Source organism: Cnephaeus nilssonii (genome assembly GCF_951640355.1).
Source record: "Cnephaeus nilssonii genome assembly, chromosome: X".
Lineage (NCBI taxonomy): Eukaryota > Metazoa > Chordata > Mammalia > Chiroptera > Vespertilionidae > Cnephaeus > Cnephaeus nilssonii.
Window position 1 is genome coordinate 129,530,464 of NC_137071.1, and position 21,893 is coordinate 129,552,356.

At 40.0% G+C, this 21,893-nt stretch overlaps 1 protein-coding gene across 1 annotated transcript in view; it reads right to left on the reverse strand.

Annotated features, from left to right (window-relative positions):
* Positions 1-21,893, reverse strand: part of LOC307095537 (amine oxidase [flavin-containing] A-like) — a 55,664-nt gene that overhangs the window by 20,515 nt on the left and 13,256 nt on the right. The window contains exon 3 of the mRNA XM_079764784.1: positions 15,236-15,373. Within this exon, the coding sequence (XP_079620910.1) occupies positions 15,236-15,373 (138 nt within the window). The remainder of the gene's footprint in view (positions 1-15,235; positions 15,374-21,893) is intronic.

Consider the following 21,893-nt stretch of genomic DNA (forward strand, 5'->3'; position numbering starts at 1 on the left):
AAAGTAACAAATTCAAATAACCTTGGCAGATTACATGATCTGATTTCTTATCTGAAAATACTATGTTGTTCTGCTGTAATACTTTTTAAGCCTCCAAATTCTTTATCATCATTACTAACATTTATTAAGATCTTTCTCCATGCCTGGCACTGGCCTAAGCTCTTCATATGCATTATCTTATGTAATGCTTACCCCAACCCTGAAGAGGCAAGCAGTATTAATATTCCAATATTATAAATGAGGAAATTAAATCCTGGGGATATTAGCTAGGAACTAGTAGAAAGGAAATTCTCTGTTCCCAAAGCATTTGCTCATAAACATTGTTTTCCGGCTTCCCATATGGTTGATGAAATCTTGAGATAGGCTTGTTCTAGAGACATCTTAAACTTCCCAAGAGAGAACTTTGAAATGTGAAACTTATAAACCTTCCCCTCATATTTTTTATAATTCTAAAGAGTAAAAATGGAGACTAAAAAGATCTGGGGTATAAGATGGTGTTGAGGAAACAAGGTCATCTTTGGAAAATGTCGAACTATATTCTGAGAGAAATGGGCAGAGACATTTTACCCAGAACACAGAAATAGGTATGGAAAGGGGAGAGAGTGAGATTAGGTAAGCTCACTGGCAGTCTTCACAACAGCTGGTTCTTGTTATAATTCTTCCCTTAATTAAAATTGGGAAAATTTACATTTTCCTCTATAAGATGAATTTATAATCAAGCTAATAGCCTCACAAAAACTTATCTTTGCTTTGTAACATTATTTTTAAAAAATTAAATATGCTCAATCGTCTGAGGACATTAAGAAAAGTATTATAGCCCTAACCAGTTTGGCTCAGTGGATAGAGCATTGGCCTGAGGACTGAAGGGTCCCCAGGTTCGATTCTGGTCAAGGGCATGTACCTTGGTTGCGGGCACATTCCCAGTAAGGGTGTGCAGGAGGCAACTAATCAATGTTTCTCTCTCATCAATGTTTCTAACTCTCTATCCCTCTCCCTTCCTCTCTGTAAAAAATCAATAAAATATATTTTTAAAAAAGAAAAGTATCCTACCTAATAATAGACAAATATGCAAATTGACCATACCTCTAACACCCCCACAAGCCACGCCCACGAGCCACGCCCACCATCCAATCAGAGTGAGCATGCAAATTAACCCAAACCAAGATGGCTACAGCCACAGAGAGCAAGGTTTCCTAGGTAACAGAGGAAGCCAAGCTTTCCACGCGCCGTTGCAGGCCTAAGCCTCCACTCAAGCTACAAAGTTTCAATTATAGAAGGTAAACAAATTCAAACAAATGGCGGCAGAATGGAGCTTGAGAGAGCAGGCCAGGGTTGCCGCTGGCAACAGGGGAAGCAAAGCTTTCCGCACACCCTGGCCGGGCCCACCTGCTTAAGGCAACAAAGTTTCAATTATAACCCCAACGCAAATGGCTGCCGGCCTCGGAGGGAGCCCCAGGCTTGGCTCTGCTCCAGGCTACAAAGTTTCAATTGTAGAAGGAAAATAAATTCCAGATACCAGGGCCTCCGCTTGGGTTGCCAGGGGGCGTGGCCGGCCTGCAAACCACCACAGGCCCCTCGCTCAGGCCACCCCACGACCCAAGGGAACCCCCACCTTGATCCGGGACACCCTTCAGGGCAAACCAGATGGCCCCCACCCCTGTACCAGGCCTCTATCCTATCTAATAAAAGAGTAATATGCAGATTGATCATCACTGCAACACACAACATAACTGCCCCCATGTGGTCATAGATCCTGCCCCCATGTGGACACAAGATGGCCACCACAAGATGGCCAGCAGGAGAGGGCAGTTGGGAGGCACCCGGCCTGCAAGGGAGGGCAGTTGAAAAGGTCCAGGCCTGCAAGGGAGGGCAGTTGGAGGTGATCAACCCTGCAGGAGAGGGCAGTTAGGGGTGACCAGGCCGGCAGAGGAGGGAAGTTGGGGGCAAACAGGCTGGCAGCAGAGTGGTTAGGGGGTGATCAGGCTGGCAGGCAGAAGCGGTTAGGGGCAATCAGGAAGGCAGGCAGGCAAGCAGTTGGGAGCCAGCAGTCCTGGATTGTGAGAGGGATGTCTGACTGCCCATTTAGGCCCGATCCCGGTGGGTATAAATATAATTCAACAAAACATGCCCCACATTCCTAATGAAGTTTTTCTCAGGGCAATGCCAAACACGGTATGATTTCATGCAAGGTCCTAAAGACCCCATGAGCTTAGCCTTGTTGAACAGAAGTGGCAGAAATGAAGAGTTCAGTGAGAGAGAAGAGCCTAGCCTGGCAATCTTTTTTAGGAATGGGTGTCACGGAATATTCTAAGAAGATCATAAAGACCCACCATTACATTAATTTTTATTCTGCTGACAGAGGCACCAAGTTGATAAAGGGATTTTATTAATTTCACTCAGCATTTTCTAGCTCCTCTGCTCTTATTCCACAGAAAACCAAAATCTACTAAAGAAATGCATATATGTAGAAACAGTCACCTACATGTCACCTCTGACTTTCTCACAAGCCCCTGGAAGACTTATTTCCTCTATGGCCTGCTTCTACACTAGAAAACTCTTGAGACTACTTTTTGCATGTTTGAATCTCCAAAGTAGTGCAGTGGGAGGGCCCAGAGATGTCTGTGAGCTGAGAACTGCCTGCTAATCAGATTTTCTCAGCCTCTTAAATGTAATGCGTAGTTTTCTCACATAGGTATCAGTAGTTTCGAAATCCAAAATCACAGAATCTTAAATCCTAAATCTTATCAGCAGAAATGCCTTTACAACCTAAAAGAGTGAGGCAGGAACTTCAGGAATACTTCCATATATCTACTGCTCTTTAAAAATAAAAGGAAAAATTCTTGAACAAAGGTCAAGTTCATTTTGTGCCTGTACTGTACTCTGAAATGTTCAGACCCTTCCAAAGTGGCCTTTAATCTTTAAAGGATAATATCTTTGATACGGCAGAAATTGTTGATGTCCAGTAGAACAGAGTGTCCTGGAAATTTTGCCCAAAATACTTAAGTCCCTTTGAGAAACCACAACCTCAATCTACCAATGTTCATAATAACAGGAGACTATTGCCAGATGACGGCAGTTTATGGCTCCCACGTTATTTTTTATTGTTGTACATATAAGATAAGCCAAGTTTATAGTAAGTAAGTAACATTTAGTGATTGGCATGTTAGAGTTTCATCTCTCTTTATTTTTATATTTTAGTTAAACAAAAGGAAGTGAGTGTTATTAAAAAGTATCATGGGCCACTGAGGAAAGCTGCCAACTATTTTTCTTTAATCATTTTGAAAATAAACAGATATATTCTGGATTGGTTTAGGAACATGTCTGTCCAACCCATTTGAATTACTTGGCTCCCTTCTAGTCCCATTGTTTTGTGACAACACTGTAAGGGAAATCTTTTAGTGGTTTCTTTTCTATAGTTCACAATAATGCTTTAAATAAAGAAAGAATCTAAAAAGAGATGCATTAAATAGGATGACAGTACTGTGTTGTATTAATAATTAATGCAGGTAGCCAAGCTCTCTTCAAACATACATAGTTCTACTCTACCTTGAAAAAGCCATCCTAATAGATAAGGAAGAAATCTATCCCATTGGAATGTGCTGGTTCTCCCAAGTCTTCACCTAGTTCCCATTCTTTGCAATACCCTGACTGACGCCCATCTACTGACTCCCCCAGGGCCCAATCCCCAGCCTTTTCCTTTTCCTCTGCCCAGCTGTTTCCCCAGGAACGCACCCACCATCTGGGTTTGTTATTATTATATTTGCACAACTGTTATGGTTTGCATTTTTCATGCCTCTGCTCCCTCTATATTTATGAGAACTACCAAATTGTTATCTACAACCTTATACATACTTAAGGGCTGGGAGCATGTTCCTGGATGTTTGTTCATGCCCTGGTATTTCATCTTATTCTCAGCCCCTCTTCTCAAGACTTGCACAGCTATCAGCTAACACAGTGGGCACTTGAGTTGTGCAGTCCCATCTTTGGGAAAAGATAACCATTAAGCTCAGGTATAAATGATGATTCATCATCAAGAATGAAAGGTTTCAAGTAAATAGTTATGCCATCTTTCCCAAAACCCTTTCTCTAGTTATATACAGAAATTACAAACAAAGCAATTACAATGTAAATAATATGAGTTCTTCTGGAGGCTGTTAAGTAGGTAAAAATAATTGACAGAGCATTTTAACAGCTTTAAGGTATCATTCACATGCTCTATAGATCATCCACTTAAACTGCACAATGCAATGGTTTTGGGTATATTCAGAGTTGTGTAACCATCACATTTAATTTTACAGCATTTTGTCACAGGAAGAAATCCTTACTCATTAATAGTCACTCTCCATTCTCCCCCACCACATTTGAAGAACTGCCACACTATTTTCCAAAGCAGCTGCACCATTTTACATTACCACCAGCAGTGCGTGAGGGTTCTAATTTCTCCGAATCCTTACAACACTAGTTATGGCCTATCTTTTTTATTATAGTCAACCTGGTGGGTGCAAAGCAGTATCTTATAGTTTTGACTTGCATTTCCCTAATGACTAATGATAGCCAAACTTAAATCAGGCTTGATGAGTGGAACGTCAGGTTGTTGAGTCCATCCTTGTTGCCATGACACTTTGTGTGTGGGCCCACTGAGAAAGTGAGAGTGGAAAGCGATGGTGTGATGGCTTTATACTGTGTCAACTTGTTCAGGCTAAACTGGATTTCCCAGAATTTTATTTCCTATATATTTATGGTTAGGGTAGGTCACAAGATAGATGCTTATCGGAGATTTAGAGAGCAAAAGTGAAGCAGCATTCATTTTGTAGTTCACACCCATTATTGGTTATCTCGTTTCATCGCACAAGGTACCTATGGCACCTCGCCATTTTATACACTGTATTAAACTGATTTATGTACATGTCTTACTTTCCTGACTAGTCTCAATGTGCCCGAGAAGGACTATGCCTCACACATGTTTATCTCCTACAGTGTCTTGTAAATAGCAAGGTTCCAATAAATGCACCTTAAATGAAGAAATAAAATGGAGTATGGAATTCTTGCTTTTATAGCCCATACCAAATTGTTACCTACAGCCTTTTACATACTTCAACGGCTTGGAGCACGTTCCTGGATGTGTGCACGTTCCTGGATGTTATTCTCAGCCCCTCTTCTCAAGACTTGCACCGCTATCAGCTAACAAAGTGGGCACTTGAGTTGTGCAGTCCAATCCTATTTTTTTCTACACAAATGACTTTCTCTTTTCCCAACTCACACAAGACCTTCTAATGAATGCCAATTTAACACTAATTTTTATATGAGTTCCACACACATACCTTTTCTACAACAGCCATAATCAATATTACCTTAAAATTTAGTAGAATTCACTATGTGCAAAATGCTGAAGGAAAAAAGAAAAAGATGGAAGACTCAGTTCCCTAGGGAACCTAAACTCTGAAAACATTTCCTATGTTAGCATTTCTGACTCTGATCTTTAAGGAGATTATATGAAAATGGGTTCCATGGTCATAAATTTGGAAATCCTGGCTTATAGTTAAATAGCTTAAACAAAATTTTTAACTGCCAATCCTCATAGGACTCCTAATTTGCTAATGAACATCTTGGCCCTCAAAGATAGAATATGGACCACTTCCAAAATTTATGTGACCAACAAAACCCTTCTTTGGCAAAGAACTTTTGCGATTACTGTTGCTAAGAAAATATTCCCTTAAGCATTTCTTCCTATTCTGGCTGGCACTGGCTGCAGCCTGGGAGAACATGGGAAAACATGGGCTAGAAAGAGGAGCTGCTATAACCAGAAGACTTATTTTCCAAATGCCATAAATGGAAATGTATTCGCATGTATATCTCTCCTGGACAAGAGTGCGCATCATCCCACAACAAGGAGCTGAATAAGAGGCATGCAATGAAATCACTTGTACATTTGCCTCAAACTGAAAGTGCTCTGTGCTGAGTCTCTAGCTTGGACTTCTGCCCCTTGGAACTAGAACTGGGCAGGAGAGAGAGTAAGTGCGTCAGAGCAGGTCAAGATGGTCAAGGGTTGTTAACTGAGTGCCTTCGCCTTGTGCATCCTGGTGACAGGGCAGATGCAGCCCTGACCCTCTACTGGATGGAGTTATCTCAGACATGGCTCCTGTGATCATGATGGTGAAGACAAGATGAGGATTTTCAGTGAGAGGGAGGGTGAACCAGGAGCCATCAGATTCCTAGCACAGTCTTTCCAACATTCATACCATCAGAAAAATATTTATTTTTAAATCTATAGATTGGGAAAAGTCACAGATACTCATGACTTCTTTGGTGGGTGCCCAAATAATTATGTAGATTAGCAACTTCACCCAAGTCTGTGCTATATTTATCAACTGCTGATGGTCAGCAAGTGTGAGCCAACAGTGATTTTTTCCCATCGTCTCTGAAGCCTGATGCTTTTTCAGAGACATTTATCTGCTGAATACAGCAGTGGAAAGTAGGCCATGGGGTACTTTGGCAAACACACAAAATTAAATCTCAGCCTGAGGTTTACTGTGTATAATTTGAGCCTGACAAATTACATGAGAGCTATGGGAATGAAATGAAATGTACTAGTAGTTCAGTAATTGTTCTGTTTGTTTGAAAAATCTAACATAGGCGGTCTTTTAAATGAAAAGGACTCAGTTCCACAGCTTTCAGGATCAAAGTGTTCATTACATTTAAGTATAATTTACACTAACATTTTCTGTGATCCCATCTAGAATTATTTTCTTCTGGTTGCATTAAACTCAAACACAAAGCAAAAAAACAAAATGACTATACCAGTCTGCATTCCCACCAGCAGTGCACAAGGGTTCCTTTTTCTCCGCATCCTCGCCAGCACTTGTCGTTTGTTGATTTGTTGATGATAGCCATTCTGACAGGTGGGAGATGGTACCACATTGTCGTTTTGATTTGCATCTCTTGGATGATTAGTGACTTTGAGTATGTTTTCATATGTCTCTTGGCCTTCCTTATGTCCTCTTTCAAAAAGTATCTATTTAGATCCGTTGCCCATTTATTGATTGGGTTGTTTATCTTCCTTTTGTTAAGTTGTATGAGTTCCCTGTAAATGTTGGGAGATTGAACCCCTATCGGTGATAACATTAGCAAATACACTGAGTGGCCAGATTATTATGATCTCTGAATGCATAATAGTCTGGCCACTCAGTGTATATCCTATATAATAAAAGGCTAATATGCAAATTGTCCCCTCGACCAGGAGTTCGACCAGCAGGAAGGCTGGCCAACCGCCCATGTCCCCTCCCCCTGGCCAGACTGGCTGGACCCCACCCATGCACGAATTCATGCACCAGGCCTCTAATATATATATATACTGAGTGGCAAGATTATTATACGTTCAGCGATCATAATAATCTGGCCACTCAGTGTATGTTCTCCCATGCAGTGGGCTTTCTTGTTGATTTGTTGACGGTTTCTTTTGCTGTGCAGAAGCTTTTTATTTTGATGTAGTCCCATTTGTTTATTTTCTCTTTAGTTTCCATTGCCCTAGGAGCTGTATCAGTGAAGATATTGCTTTGGCATATGTCTGAGATTTTGCTGCCTGTGGATTTCTCTAATATTTTTTATGGTTTTCCGTCATATATTTAAGTCCTTTATTCATTTTGAGTTTATTTTTGTGTATGGTATAAGTTGGTGGTCTAGTTTCATTTTTTGCATGTATCTGTCCAATTTTCCCAACACCATTTATTGAAGAGACTATCTTGACTCCATTGTGCACTGCTGGTGGGAATGCAGACTGGTGCAGCCACTGTGGACAACAGTATGAAGTTTCCTCAAAAATCTGAAAATGGAACTCCCATTTGACCCAGTGATCCCACTTCTAGGACTATATCCCAAGAAACTAGAAACACCAACCAGAAAGGAAATATGCACCCCTATGTTCATAGCAGCACAATTTACCATAGCTAAGATTTGGAAACAGCCTAAGTGCCCATCAGCAGATGAGTGGATTAAAAAACTGTGGTACATCTACACAATGGAATACTACGCTGCGGTAAAAAAGAAGGAAATCTTACCATTTGCAACAGCATGGATGGAACTGGAGAACATTATGCTAAGTGAAATAAGCCAGTCAGAGAAAGATAAATATCACATGATCTCAGTCATTTATGGAACATAATAAACAACATAAACTGATGAACAAAAACAGATCTAGAGACGGAGAAGCATCGATCAGACCGTCAAACCTCAGAGGAAAGGTAGGCGAGGTTGGGAGTAAGGGGGAGAGATCAACCAAAGGACCTGTATGCATGCATATAAGCCTAACCAATGGACACAGACACCAGCGGGGTGAGGGGATGAGTGGGAGTGGGGGGCAATGGGGGGATAAGGACACATATGTAATACCTTAATCAATAAAGAAAGAAAATGAAATGCTATGAAAAAGTACTGGACTGTTCAAATACAAGGTATCAACATTATTATCATTATTTGTCTCTTCAGTTTTAAGTTCTGTGTTTGCTAAGGTTAGTTATCAACTAAATTATCTATCTGTCTCTGTCTCTCTTACATATATTTCTGTAGGACCTTAAACCAAATACTTGTACTCTAATAACTTTCTCCCATCTCTAAAGTAAGGATAACTGTCACTTACTGAAACTGAGGTCCACTAGGTTTTCAAGTTACTTGTTCATTGAGTTTGACACAGTAGTGAAAACCCTTGGAGTCCACACCTGAGAGAGAAGGCTATATAGCAGCATCAATCCTGTTAAGTGGCAGGACAGGACAATGACAAAAAATATGTTCTGGTTGTATCAGAGCGAGCTCATAGGACAATGGAACTTCCCTTCTTCTGGAAGTGCCCAGCATGGAGCAGGTATGGAATTCATGGGACATGATAAGTTATTTTAAGGTTTCAACAGTTAGAAGGCTATTCTGCAAAAGTTTGAAAATTCTGGGCCAATGATTAAGCCTTTTGGTTGGGGTAGTGGGTGCATATTCTGGTAGGGGTAGTGGCTTCAGAGTAGGGAGGAAATAGAAAGCAAGAAGTGGGAGGAAGGAGGAGATGTTAACTTCAAACTGGCAACTACATTCCAACCTGAAAGGTCAAAACCTCCAGAAGTTGGGTTATCATGGAAACTAGAGCAATTTCTCTTGAGGAACCTGCTTATGTAATGTTTTATTCTGTTCATTAGCCAAAATGTTGAAGCCCCAGTTGAGGGGTTGATTGCAAAGGTCCACAGCCTAGTGAGAGAAATCCTTTGTCTGACTTAAAACAAGGCAGGAGGGGAATTCTAAACTACTATTCAATTTCTATAGTAATTAACTCCCTATTAAAAATGAATGGAAGATGAAAAGAGTTCTGTGGATTGATTATGGTAGTATAACAGTGTGAATGTACTTAATGTCACTGAAATATACACCTAAACATGGTTCAGATGGTAACTTTTATGTGTATTATGTGCCACAATTGTTTAAACATTAATGGAAGGAAAATATTTAATAATTAAGCTGAGTTTGCTACATATTGGGCTGTCACTTCAACTGAATAGGAACTTTATTCTCTTGGAAACTAAAGCAGAGACTTATCCCTAAAAGTTTATAGGGGAATAAAAGGAGCCTTTGAGAGAAAATGGCTAATGCTGACCTAGCTTTCCAAACAAGGCTTTAAGAGTAATTTCTGTCACTAAGCTTTCCTGTGACTACAAGAAGTAAATGAAGTCTTTTAAAAATGGATGTGAAAAACAAAGGAAGTTACTAAAAACTATTTTTTACCAGCTACATCAATATACCTTTATACTGAATACATGATACATCAAAATGAAAATATGTAAACATTTTTAGTCTCTCTGCTTTTAAAAACCTACATATAATTGTAATTTAGAGAGAAAACAAATAATCCTGGCATTACCTCATTTCTGCAATCAAAACAAAATTTCTTATCACGAGCACAGGCCCATTATTATTTGCCTAGCCTTACCTAATTGTCTTTTTTCCATCTTTAACCCTGATTTATAAAAATTACTTTAAATCCTTTTTCTTTCTTTCCTTTTTGAAAACAAGGCAGAATATACTGGCATACAATGAAGTACTATTATCTTGAATATAATTTCACTAATAAGTTTACATAAATCATTTATCACAAAGTATAACCAGTAATTCCAAACCAGGCGCTAGACCTCTGGACTTAGTATTTAGCACAATAATAAAAGCCATCTGTAGTCTTCAGCCTGCTCAGTGGAACTGCTCCCTGAAGGCCAGTGGGGCTCCAGATGTGGGACTCGGGGACTTCTCACGAAAAGAGAGGAAGCCTCTCTGGTGCATGGAACCACCTAAGGCTCCCAGGCACACATCTCATGCCTCAGGAGCCCCTGCTGCCAAATGGCAGGTCCTTTTTGTCATGTCTTGGGACAGCTTATTAGAGGAGTTCCCAAGTTGACTTTCTGCCCATTGAATAAGGGAAAAAGTGGTGTACCACAGAACCCTGAGCTTGAGAGCTGGAAAGCCTCATTTTGGCTCCTAAATTCTCTGAGCCTCTGTTTTCTCATCTTTAATATGGGGTGGGGGTGAGGATAATGCTTATTACTTGGGAAGCTCAAATGAGATAACTCAGAAGAGATGAATTTAGGGGATGAATAAAAAGGAGATAAAGACGTGGTAAGTAGCATCTCTACAAGTACCTAAACACCTTTAAATTCTTGTGTTTACTACTGAGAGTGATTGAAAGTAAATGTATAACTTTCTTTAAAGACAAAACAAACACCTTCTGTGAACTGGTATGGAAAGGTGTTAAAAGCACCTTTAATATAAATGTCCCTAGCCCTGGCCATGTGGCTCAGTTGGGTAGAGCGCTGTCCCATACACCAAAAGGTTGTGGATTTGATTCCTGGTCAGGGCTCATACCTAGGTTGCAGGTTTGATCCTGGTCAGGGTGTGTATGGGAGGCAACCAATGGGTGTTCTCTCTCACATTTCTTTCTCTCTCTCTCTCTCTCTCTCTCTCTCTCTCTCTCTCTCTCTCTCTCTCTGTTCTCAGGTGAGGATTAAAAAATAAATAAATAGATAAATAACTAAATGTCCCTAATCCAAAAGAAACACTATTGTAAGCAAGGGGTCCAACACATACGTGGCAGACATTAAAACAAAAAAACAAACAACAACAAAAATACATCTTCTGCTTTCAACACAGCCTACTGGCTAAACCAAAGTTCACTTCTTAGCAATAACTACAAGAAATTACTTAGCATTCCACATTCTTGAAAGGCTTTGATTACAGTTGTTGGCATAGAAACCTGGAGTAAATAGCTATGGGAAGAATAGAATAAGTGCAAGGAAAAAATGCTTGCTGAGCTGTTACTATCAGGAAAGCATACGTTGTTTCAAATGAATCTTTATCACACCATTCTCTTAAAAAGACTGTGTGGTATATATTTATAGTCTCTAATTTTACTTTGAGAGGATGTGAAAAGGAGAGAGAAAGTCAGAATGTATGAATATGCCAATTTATCCTTCAAAGCAGCTCCTGAAAAAAACGTGTTGCTCCTTCTCTGGTAGTGTTCTTGATCTCCACCCCCTGCCTGCATTATAATGATCTGAAGGAAATGATGGGGAAAACATCAAGCATTTCCTCCTTTCTCCCCAAGACCTGGCAGTGCAAAATTTAACAAAAAGGTTCCACAACCCAATGAAACTCACTTGTAAAACAATCACAATAATTTGCATTTTATTTACTAATACAAAAAAATGAATGAATCAATCCAAGAGGTATTCAAGTCCATCTGCTTCCCTTACAACATCCAAAGAAAAGAATCGTTACAGAGGACATTTTAAACCTATCTAGCTGATGCCACTTCAAATCCACATTTTAGGTTAAACATACATGATTAATTTATAATAATTTCACAAATCAGATCTAATCTCCCAAATAAAGCTATATCCAATTCACAATATTCATAAAAACTGTTCACTGTCAATACCAGTCAAGAACCTTTTATATAATAACTAGAGGCCTGGTGCACAAATTCATGCATCACTGGGGTCCCTTGGCCTGGCCTGCGGGATCAGGCCGAAACTAGCTCTCCGACATCCCCCGAGGGGTCCTGAATTGCAAGAGGGTGCAGGCCAGGCCGAGGGACCCCACCAGTGCACGATTGGGGCCAGGGAGGGATGCGGGAGGTTGGCCAGCCAGGGAGGGACCGCAGATGGGCCCCAGGGTGTGTCCGACCCCTCTCACTCAGTCCTGATCAGTCAGACCCCAGCAGCAAGCTAACCTACCAGTCGGAGCATCTGCACTCTGGTGGTCAGTGCATGTCATAGCGAGTGGTTGAGTGGCCTTAGCATATCATTAGCATATTATGTTTTGATTGGTTGAACGGCCAACTGGATGACCAGACACTTAGCATATTAGGCTTTTATATATAATTTAAAAATATATATATTTTATTGATTTTTCACAGAGAGGAAGAGAGAGGGATAGAGAGTCAGAAACATCCATGAGAGAGAAACATGAATCAGCTGCCTCCTGCACACCCCCCACCGGGGATGTGCCCGCAACCAAGGTACATGCCCTTGACCGGAATCAAACCCGGGACCCTCGAGTCCGCAGGCCGACGCTCTATCCACTGAGCCAAACCGGTTTCGGCTATATATAATTTTTTTAATCCTCACCTGGGGATATGTTTTTACTGACTTTAAATGGCCAGCTCCATGTGAGCAGCAACTTAGATCATGTGCCCACCACTGTGGTTCCAACCTGGAAGGATATCTGGTCCAGAGTAGACTGCTTCAGGAAATGAGATGGTGAGATACCTTCCAATGGACTTGTGTTCAGCCAAAAATTATTGGAGGGCCAGTACACTTCATTAAGGACCCTCAGTGTCATTTCCTAAGCCACATACACTGAGTGGCCAGATTATTATGATCTCTGAACGCATAATAATCTGGCCACTCAGTGTATATCCTATATAATAAAAGGCTAATATGCAAAATGTCCCCTCGACCAGGAGTTCGACCAGCAGGCAGGCCGGCCGACTGCCCATGTCCCCTCCCCCTGGCCAGGCTGGCCGGACCCCACCCATGCACGAATTCATGCACTGGGCCTCTAATATATATATACTGAGTGGCCAGATTATTATGCGTTCAGAGATCATCATAATCTGGCCACTCGGTGTATTGGAATCACAAAGAGCATGCAGTCAGGCGGTAGGCAGACTGTTACTAGTTATATGACCTGTCAAGTCACTTTACCTGTCTGAGCCTCTGTTTTCTCTTGTGTAAAAAAGGGATAACCATGCCTGCCCAACAGGGTGGATGCAAGTGTTTAATGAGTTGATGTATAAAAAACACTTAAGTGTTTATTGTGAGGTTCCCGGAAAAAAAAAAAAACCTCAGCACCTGAAAGTTAGGAAGAGATTATGAGTATGAATCTGCTCGGGTTCTAGGATAACCATTAGCTTCATTTGCTTCCCAATTGGACTGGAGAGTAAATTTACATGACTACTTAACTAGTAGTTAAGTGCAAAGGATTTGGTCTCTCTTCCTATATTAAATGTACTAATACACATAAAAGTACTCAATATGTTAGCTGCTCTTATTCTTACCATTGTTATTACTTACCAGTCCAGAGAAAAGCCAGGCCCTGCAGAAAAGAGGAAGTGGGAAAGCAACAGGATTTTTTCCTTCTTGACTGTGGCCTATTGAAGCCAGTATTCCTAAACACTTTTTGTACTTTTTTTCATTCCTTTGTTGACCTCTGAATCCACAGTTTTTCTAAAAGCTACTGGTTTGTTTTTTCTCTTATGTCACTGCCAAGACTCTCCCAAGCATCCCAAGCCATGTAGCTATCAGTTTCCCAAGATTCCTGACCTACCTGATTGGGCATTGGTGTGCATACATCACAAGCATCCTGAACTCCTAGCTCCAAAAGGCCTGGGAGACACCAGACTCACCTAATTGCCTGCAGTTTAGTGGGGGATAGCTGTGTATATTGAGAAGTGATGCGGATAATGGCATGGGAATCCTGATTTTAGAATGAGTAAGCGATGCTAGTTCCAGGATGTGGGCTGCAATGTCAGGTTGGAAACCTGCCTTCTTAAGACACAGTTCCAGACTCCAGCTGCTCTGTTTGGCTTCACTGAGACACTAACACTGGCAACAGCTGCTGCTTCTTGAGTGGATATCAGCATTTAGAGTTTAAACAATCATTTGTTTAAACAGTAGGAGACTGCACAACCAAGCTAGACTTTGCCAGAGTCAAGGCTAGGTACAGAGAAAATCACCAAGGCGTGTAAAGAAATGCCAGATGAGAAGAAAAATGAAGCCCTAGCCTAGCTGGTTTGGCGCAGTGGATAGAGCGTTGGCCTACAGACCAAAGGGTCCTAGGTTCAATTCCAGTCAAGGGCACATGCCTGGGTTGCAACCTAAAAGGCCCCCAGATCGTGCAGGAGGCAGCCAATCAATGATTCTCTCTCATCATTGATGTTTTTATCTATCCCTTTCCCTTCCTCTCTGAAATCAATAAAAAATATGTTTCAAAAAAGAAGAATGAATAACCTAGTCAGAGTCTTAAAAAGTGGCCTCTGCCAGGCCAGTGTGGCTCAGTGGATTGAGCATCACCCCATGCACCAAGAGGTCACTGGTTCAATTCCCAGTTAGGGCACATGCCAGGGTTGCAAGCTCAAACCCCAATGGGTAGGGGCATGCAAGAGGCAGCTGATTGACGTTTCTCTCTCATCAATGTTTCTCTCTCTCCATCTCCCTTCCCCTCTCTCTAAAAAAACTATTAAAAACATATTTTTTAAAAAGTGGCCCCCAAACTATTGTGTTCCTTGGGGCCTTAGAATTGCATCATAGATGCCTCAAGGGCTTCCAGGGGCTGTGTGTGTGTGTGTGTGTGTGTGTGTGTGTGTGTGTGTGTGTGTGTCACAGGCATCCCCATACTCCAGAGAGGGGAGGAAAGGAAACTGAGAGCCTCACCCTACTCTGGTTGGACTGGGGTGGGGGTGAAGCCTTCCAGGGCCACATCGGGTGATGTGGAAGAGAGCCAAGCTGAGACAGGACCTCTTACAGTAAGTAACTCCAGGAGTTCACAGACACTTTTTTAAGGTAAAGAAAAAAGAAAAGAAAGGCAGAATACTACTTGAAAGCCAAGAACCTATCTTTATGATTGCTTTGAGGGAAAAAAAGTAAAAAACCAAACCCAACATTTTCCCAAATACAATACTCCCCCATTGGTCCCTTGAGTAAAGTATCAGGCTTACCTTGACATACTGAACAACACGTTCGTTTACGTTCACTTTGTAAGTTTTTAAGCCCAGCTCCTTAGATAACCTTAGGATCCTGTTCTGGGTGGGTCCCACATAAGCCCCGCCAACATCTACGTAATCAACATGTTTGTTCTGCAAAGAGAAAAAAGTGTTCAGAAGACTTTAGTTAAAACTTGAAAAGAAAGTTTGTCTTATAATAATAAAGCATTTATTTTTTTATAACTTAAATGTGCCTTAAATTGCAACTCAAAAACAGCGATCCTTTCTCTTCCACTCATGAATCCTGTAAGATATTTATCACCAATCCACCCCATTTGCATGGTTATTGGTGAGGCCAATTCAACAATGACATACATGAAGAACAAAGAACACTGTAGTACATCCTGCTAATCTGGAACCTTTTTAAAGTGTTCCTGTTATTTTATATGCTTTTCTTTGGGGTGTGTTGCTGGAGGAGTCATCCAAGGATTTATTAGGCCTAATTCTGATTTCCAAAGATGAAATCTTAAATCAGCCTACACCGATGGTTTCTTTAGCTGATTTTAACACACTTGCAGGGAAGAATGAATCATAAGAAAAAGAGTACAAAAAGGTATTAAAGAGATTCATATACCTAACAAATTAGTTTATAAATAGGCAAGCATTCTTTCTTAAACTGAATTTTACTTTACTCCTCTTAAATGCAGTTCTACATTTTTCCAGCCTCTTTTTTTTAACACATTCCCCAATGATTTAATCAGTAAATTAAATATTGGCGAGTTATAAGTCCTTCATGTGTTTGTCATAACTCCATATGTGTCTTTGTTGTTTATCCCAGTTCTTATTCATGTTGCCTCTTCTCCTGGTTTGCCTAATTATATTTTATTGCATGCCACTCATTGAATTTGAAAAACATGGAAATAATTTTAATCCTAGGAGGATGATATCTTTCTTAGAAGCGATTCATGTCTTCTTCTGCCCAACACCTAGGTTCGCTAACTATACCAGATAACTTTATTGCATTTTCTGTGCATGAATGATTTGAAGCTGGGCTGAAATGCACACATGGACTAATCCTTTTGCAATTTGCCCTTAGTCCTAGGACACAGTCCAGCTCAAAGCGCAAGGAGTTTACCAATACCTCCCTACACACACACATACTTTTCTGAACTCTGGACTTGACCTTCAGTTGCCCTAGCTTTGTAAGACTTTTGAAAGTACTACTCAGCCTCTCACTTGCTCAGCAAACTCCTTCCTCCCCACCACACTGGTAGGGGGATAAGTAAATCAGTCTTTTTCTTCTGGATGTAGAAGAGTTGGGACAATTTACCTAATCTCTTATTTCCATAACTAGCGTTCCCGTTGCAGGAAAAATCCTGCAGTAGGGTTTCCTGCTGCACTCTACCCCGCCCTGCCTGCTCTCCTCCCTTGTCCCCCGCCCCTCGTTCTCCGCCAGCCCCCCTGCTTTTCTCCCTTCTCCACCAGCCCGCTCTCCTTCCTTCTCCCCTGGCCCCGCCTCCACTCCTCCCTTCTCCTCCCCCCGGCTTGCTTGCTTCTCCGCAGCTTTGCTCCCTTCTGCAGCTCTTGGCTTCTTTCTATGCTGTCTTGATATGCAAATTAGCCGCCATCTTTGTTGGGTAATTTGCATATTCATCCTGATTGGCTGGTGGGCGTGGCTTGGGCGTAGAGAAGGTGCAGTCAATTTGCATATTTGTCTATTATTAGATAGGATATTGTCAAGTATTATTCAACCTTGATTTCCTAGAGTAACCCAACCTCATATTATCTTATTGCAGGAAATACTTTGCTACCTTTTTTTTAAGCTTTTTGTTTATGTTCACAAATGAGATTGAGATCATCCCATGATTCTACTTTCTTCTATAGCCCTTGTACATTAGAGTATAGCTAATCTCATGAATTAATCATACTTTCATAGTCATAATATACAAAATTAATTAAATGATCTCTTTGAACATTAGGTAAGACACATCTATAGAGCTATCTGGGCTTAGTGTTTTCATTATGGGAAAATAAACTAAAAAGTCAATTTATTTTGAGGCAAAAGCACTACTCATACTTTCTATGTCTTCTTAACTCAGTGTTAATTTTGATAAATTATATTTTTCTTGTGGTATATGCATTTTGTGTATGCTTCAAAACTATTGGTTTAAAGTTCATGACATCTTCTTTTCATTTATTTATTATTTTTTGGATGTCTCTTTTTTCTTTAAAAATATTATGACAGTTTTCTATTTTCCATAAATCTCTTCAAAGAATCAACCTTTGTTTCACTGATCCTCTTTAATAGGTATTTATTTTCTTATCATTGATTTATGCTATTTTTTCCCTCTTTAGGATTTATTAGACTTAATTTTCTAACTACTTGCATGCTTAGCTTATTCATACTGAGCTTTTTTCCCATTTCTATTTAGGCTATAAATTTTCCTCTAAGTACTGTTTTAGTTATATCCACAAGTTTATTCTATTATTTCCTTTATTGTGCAGTTCTAAGTATTTTCAAATTTACATTACACTTTCTTCCTAAATCCATGTTTCTAAAAGTATATATTTTAATTTCCATTGAAGGAGCGGTTTTTAGTTAAGTTTCTGTCATAACTGTATTGTGGTCAAAGAATGTGGTTTATATGATAACAATCCTTGAGGCTCACTTTATGACATATCACATGGTCAATTTTCAGATGTTTTCTCACTTGTAAACAACATACAGTCTATAAGCTTTATGCATATTCTATACATATCCATTAGAATAAGATTTAATTGTGCTCAGCCTTTTTTGTTTGCTTACTTTATTATTTAGAAATGTATGCTTAAAATCTCTTCTATACGGCATTTATAATTTATTTTATTTTGCTTAATCCCTTCACATATTTCACCCAACCCCGCAACCTCCTCTCCCGCCCTGCCCCTCTGGCAGCTATAGTCTGTTCTCTATCTATAAGTCTGTATCTCTATTTTGTTTGTTAGTTTATTTTGTTCATTAGCTTCCAAATGTAAGCAAAATCATATGGTATTTGTCTTTTTCTGACTGGCTTTTTTCACTTAGCAGGGCATTGTAAGGACACTGGCTTTTACTCTGAGTGAGGAGAGCTATTGAAAGGTTTGTACCAGAAAAGTACCAAGGTCTGATTTAGATTAGGAAGGCTCCTTCTAAATGATGCAATAAGACTTGATTATAAGAAGACATTGTGAAAACAGGGAAATCAGTTAGAAGGCTATTGCTGTAATTTGCCCTAGAGATGGATTCTGGATGTATTCTGGATCTATTCTGAAGGCAGAGCTAAAAGAATTTCCTGACAGGATGAATGTTGAGCATGACTCCATATTTTTTAAAAAGTTGTCATCCTCTGATATGAGGAAGGCTGCTGGAATAGCGATGTTGATGAAGAAGATGAAAAGTTCAATTTAGATATGTTAAATTTGAGATATCTATTCAACGTCTAGGAGATCTGCAAATTTCTAACTTCCTTGACAGAGCAGCATGTATATAATTTATTCAGCATTTTACTTACTTAAATGGGGAGAGTTAATCGGGGTTTCCATTCTGCCATAATACTAGAAATGAAGTGTTCCTTTGACCTTTTATTCTGTCCCTCATATAACTCTTACGTCCCCTTTACTAACTATTGGTGCTTTCCTCCAAACTCTCTCTAGTCTCCAACATCTTTTTTAAGATATGAAGAAGGAAACTGGCATCAGTGCTCCAATAAATTTCTGGGCTTCAACAAAGACTGCAAGAGAACTTTGAAACATGATGGCTTTAAAACACTGATACTATCCTTAAAGTAAATAACCCTAAATGAAGCAGTAAAAAAAAAAAAAAAGAAAAGAAACACTAACAGAATGTTTCTTATAAAGTTGAAACATTCTAAAGGAGTTGCCCCAGATTCAGTCTGAAGATACTAATATTATAATACCACATTCTGCCATGTTGTACTTCAGTCTTTAAGGTTTTGATTTCAATCTCATTACTCAGTCTTTGAAGAGGACACGAACATGTAACCCTATTAGAAAACAAATGCACCATGCTTGTGGTAGCCCTATAGGCATTTCAACTTCATTAATTTTGTTCTGAAGAATTATACACGTGTCACACCAGAAAAAAATTGGGAAGTTCTGAATGAATAGAAAATCTATCTTAACCCAGCTGCCAAGTGACAATGTAAAATTTGACATTTCAGTACTTAAAGATCCAGAGTAATTTTTATGACACCTCCTCGCCAAGTAATCCTAATGATTATGCTATTAGAAACAATTATAATAATATTCAAATCAGTTTCTTATTAAATGCCATTTCTGTCCCTGTTTCCTAAAACCCTTTTTTTCTCCTATTCATTTGAAATATTATAAATGTTAAATACTAGTTTCCAAGCATTTCAGAGTTACTTTCCCATATACCTAAAGGGAGTTATAATATCATGATCAATACACTATAGTTCCTGTACAGTATTGACATATATAAATTATGCAGCATGAGAAAGCAGCCTGGGGCAATAACATGTTAGAATTCTCATTTCCCTCATACAAATAAATTTGTTCTTAACTGAAAATCTCCAGCATGACTGATGTTCCTATTTAATAACCAAAAGGTTTTAGAGATAAGAAAAGTAGGGCTAAGGGACAACTTAATAACTAGCTCCAAAATGAAGGAATAGTCTCCAGAAAATGACACTGGAATCATACCTAATACAGGCAGGATATGCAAATCTTCTTTTGAACTACAAACACTTGCCTTCAATTAGAATTTGAGTTGGAAGGGAACTCCATATAAATTATATCTCAGTGCTCAGATGAGAAAACTTAGGTGTAAAGTGCTAATAGGACTTACCCAGGGTAAGACAGTGTATCAAGCCAGTACAGGGGCCAGAACCCCAGGCTCCTAACTCCAAGTCCAATAGCCTCCCAGTGGGCTACATCTGAGGAAGTACTCAGAAATTCTCCAGATACAATTAATCTGGATTTATAGTAACTTAAAGCAAGCAAGCAGACATATATCACAGAGCAGCACTTCTGTAGTATTTCTTGGCAAAAGGCAGATTCAGCTTCAGCAGGTCTGGGGCAGGGCCTGAGATCCTGCATTTCTATCAAGCTCTCAGGTGCTTCTGAAACTGCTGGTCTACAGGACACTTTGAGTAGCAAGGCTATAGAGCACTCTTAGAGCTGAGCAAAGTGGAAATGGGCCCATGACACAGCCCTGTACATCCAAAAATGTAGGAAGTGAATGACTGAGGGAAGCACAGCATGGTGTGGCAAACAGCTGGTGTAATATCCTAGTTTAGATGTTCTTGGTTGGCTATTCCATATCCATTCATATTCCCTTTCCCATGCCTGCTTTTAGTATGCATCCTGAAAAAGTTAAATACTTTCCCAGACTCCATAGCAGCCTAGGATAGCTATGTGCCCAACTTTGGCTGATGGGACTCAGGCACATGTCTGCTGGGGTCTTGTGATAAAGGAAAAACTTAGTTGCAGGTAAGACTTGGGCCACCTCTTCATGCTCTTTCCTGCCTTAAAAGAGAATTTGATGCTTAGAGAGGCAGCACCCATCTGGTTACCACGAGGCAATAATAAGCCAACATATAAAGAATGGCTGAGTTGAAAGACTGAAAGAGCATAGTCTTGATGACAAAGCTGAACCCCTGCCCTAGCCTGGACTACCTACCACCAGACTTCTTCTTATGTAAAATAACTGAATGTTTGTATTGCTTAAGCCATTCTTATTATCACTATATATTCTTTTATAAGTCAGATACATATTCTAATTAGAAGGATGCTTCCTCTCTCCTTCCAGTCATTTCAACAGTTCAGTTTTGTCCTTACAGCCAACCCTCAGCCTTTAACACTCTGTGTGCTCTAACAAAGAGTGTCATAAATGCTCTTCTAAGTGACAAACACCAGGGTCTTTTCAGTCTTCATTGTATATCAAATGCTCATGGTATTTGACTCTTTAAATCATCCCTTCCTCGTTCCTCTACTGATTTGCATGGCACTGCTCTAGTCTGGTCCTCTTCCTCTGCCTCTACTGCTTTCCTCTAACCTCCTCTGCCTCTGCCCCACCCCCCCTTAAATCTGCATGCTCCCCAAACTTCCATGTTTGGCCCTATTTCCTTCCCACCCTATGTCCTCCCACTGTGTACTTTCATCAGCTCCCACAGATTCAACCACCTGCAACCATTTCACTGATTAGTAGCAAACAATAGTTAGTGATCATTTTTCCAGAATGGTGCTATAAGCCCGAGTATAGACATACCTTGGAGAGATTGTGCATTTGGCTCCAGACCACAGAAATAAAGCAAATATCCAATAAAAGGAGTCACACGATTTTTTTGGTATCTCAGTGCATATAGAAGTTATGTTTATACTATATTGCAGTCTATTTAGTGTATAACAGCATTATGTCTAAAAAACAACATATACACCTTAATTTTTTAAAAAATATATTGCTAAAAAAATGCTAACGATCATCTGAGCCTTCAGCAAGTCATAATCCTTTTGCTGGTAGAGAGTTCTACCTTCAATTTGTAAAATATGCAATGTCTGCAAAGGGCCATAAATCAATGTGCAATAAAACACAGTGTGCCTGTATGAAAAGCAGTGATGTAATGAAAACTGGGTTTCTTCTCAAGTCTAGCTGACCCCACCTGACCAAAAAGTG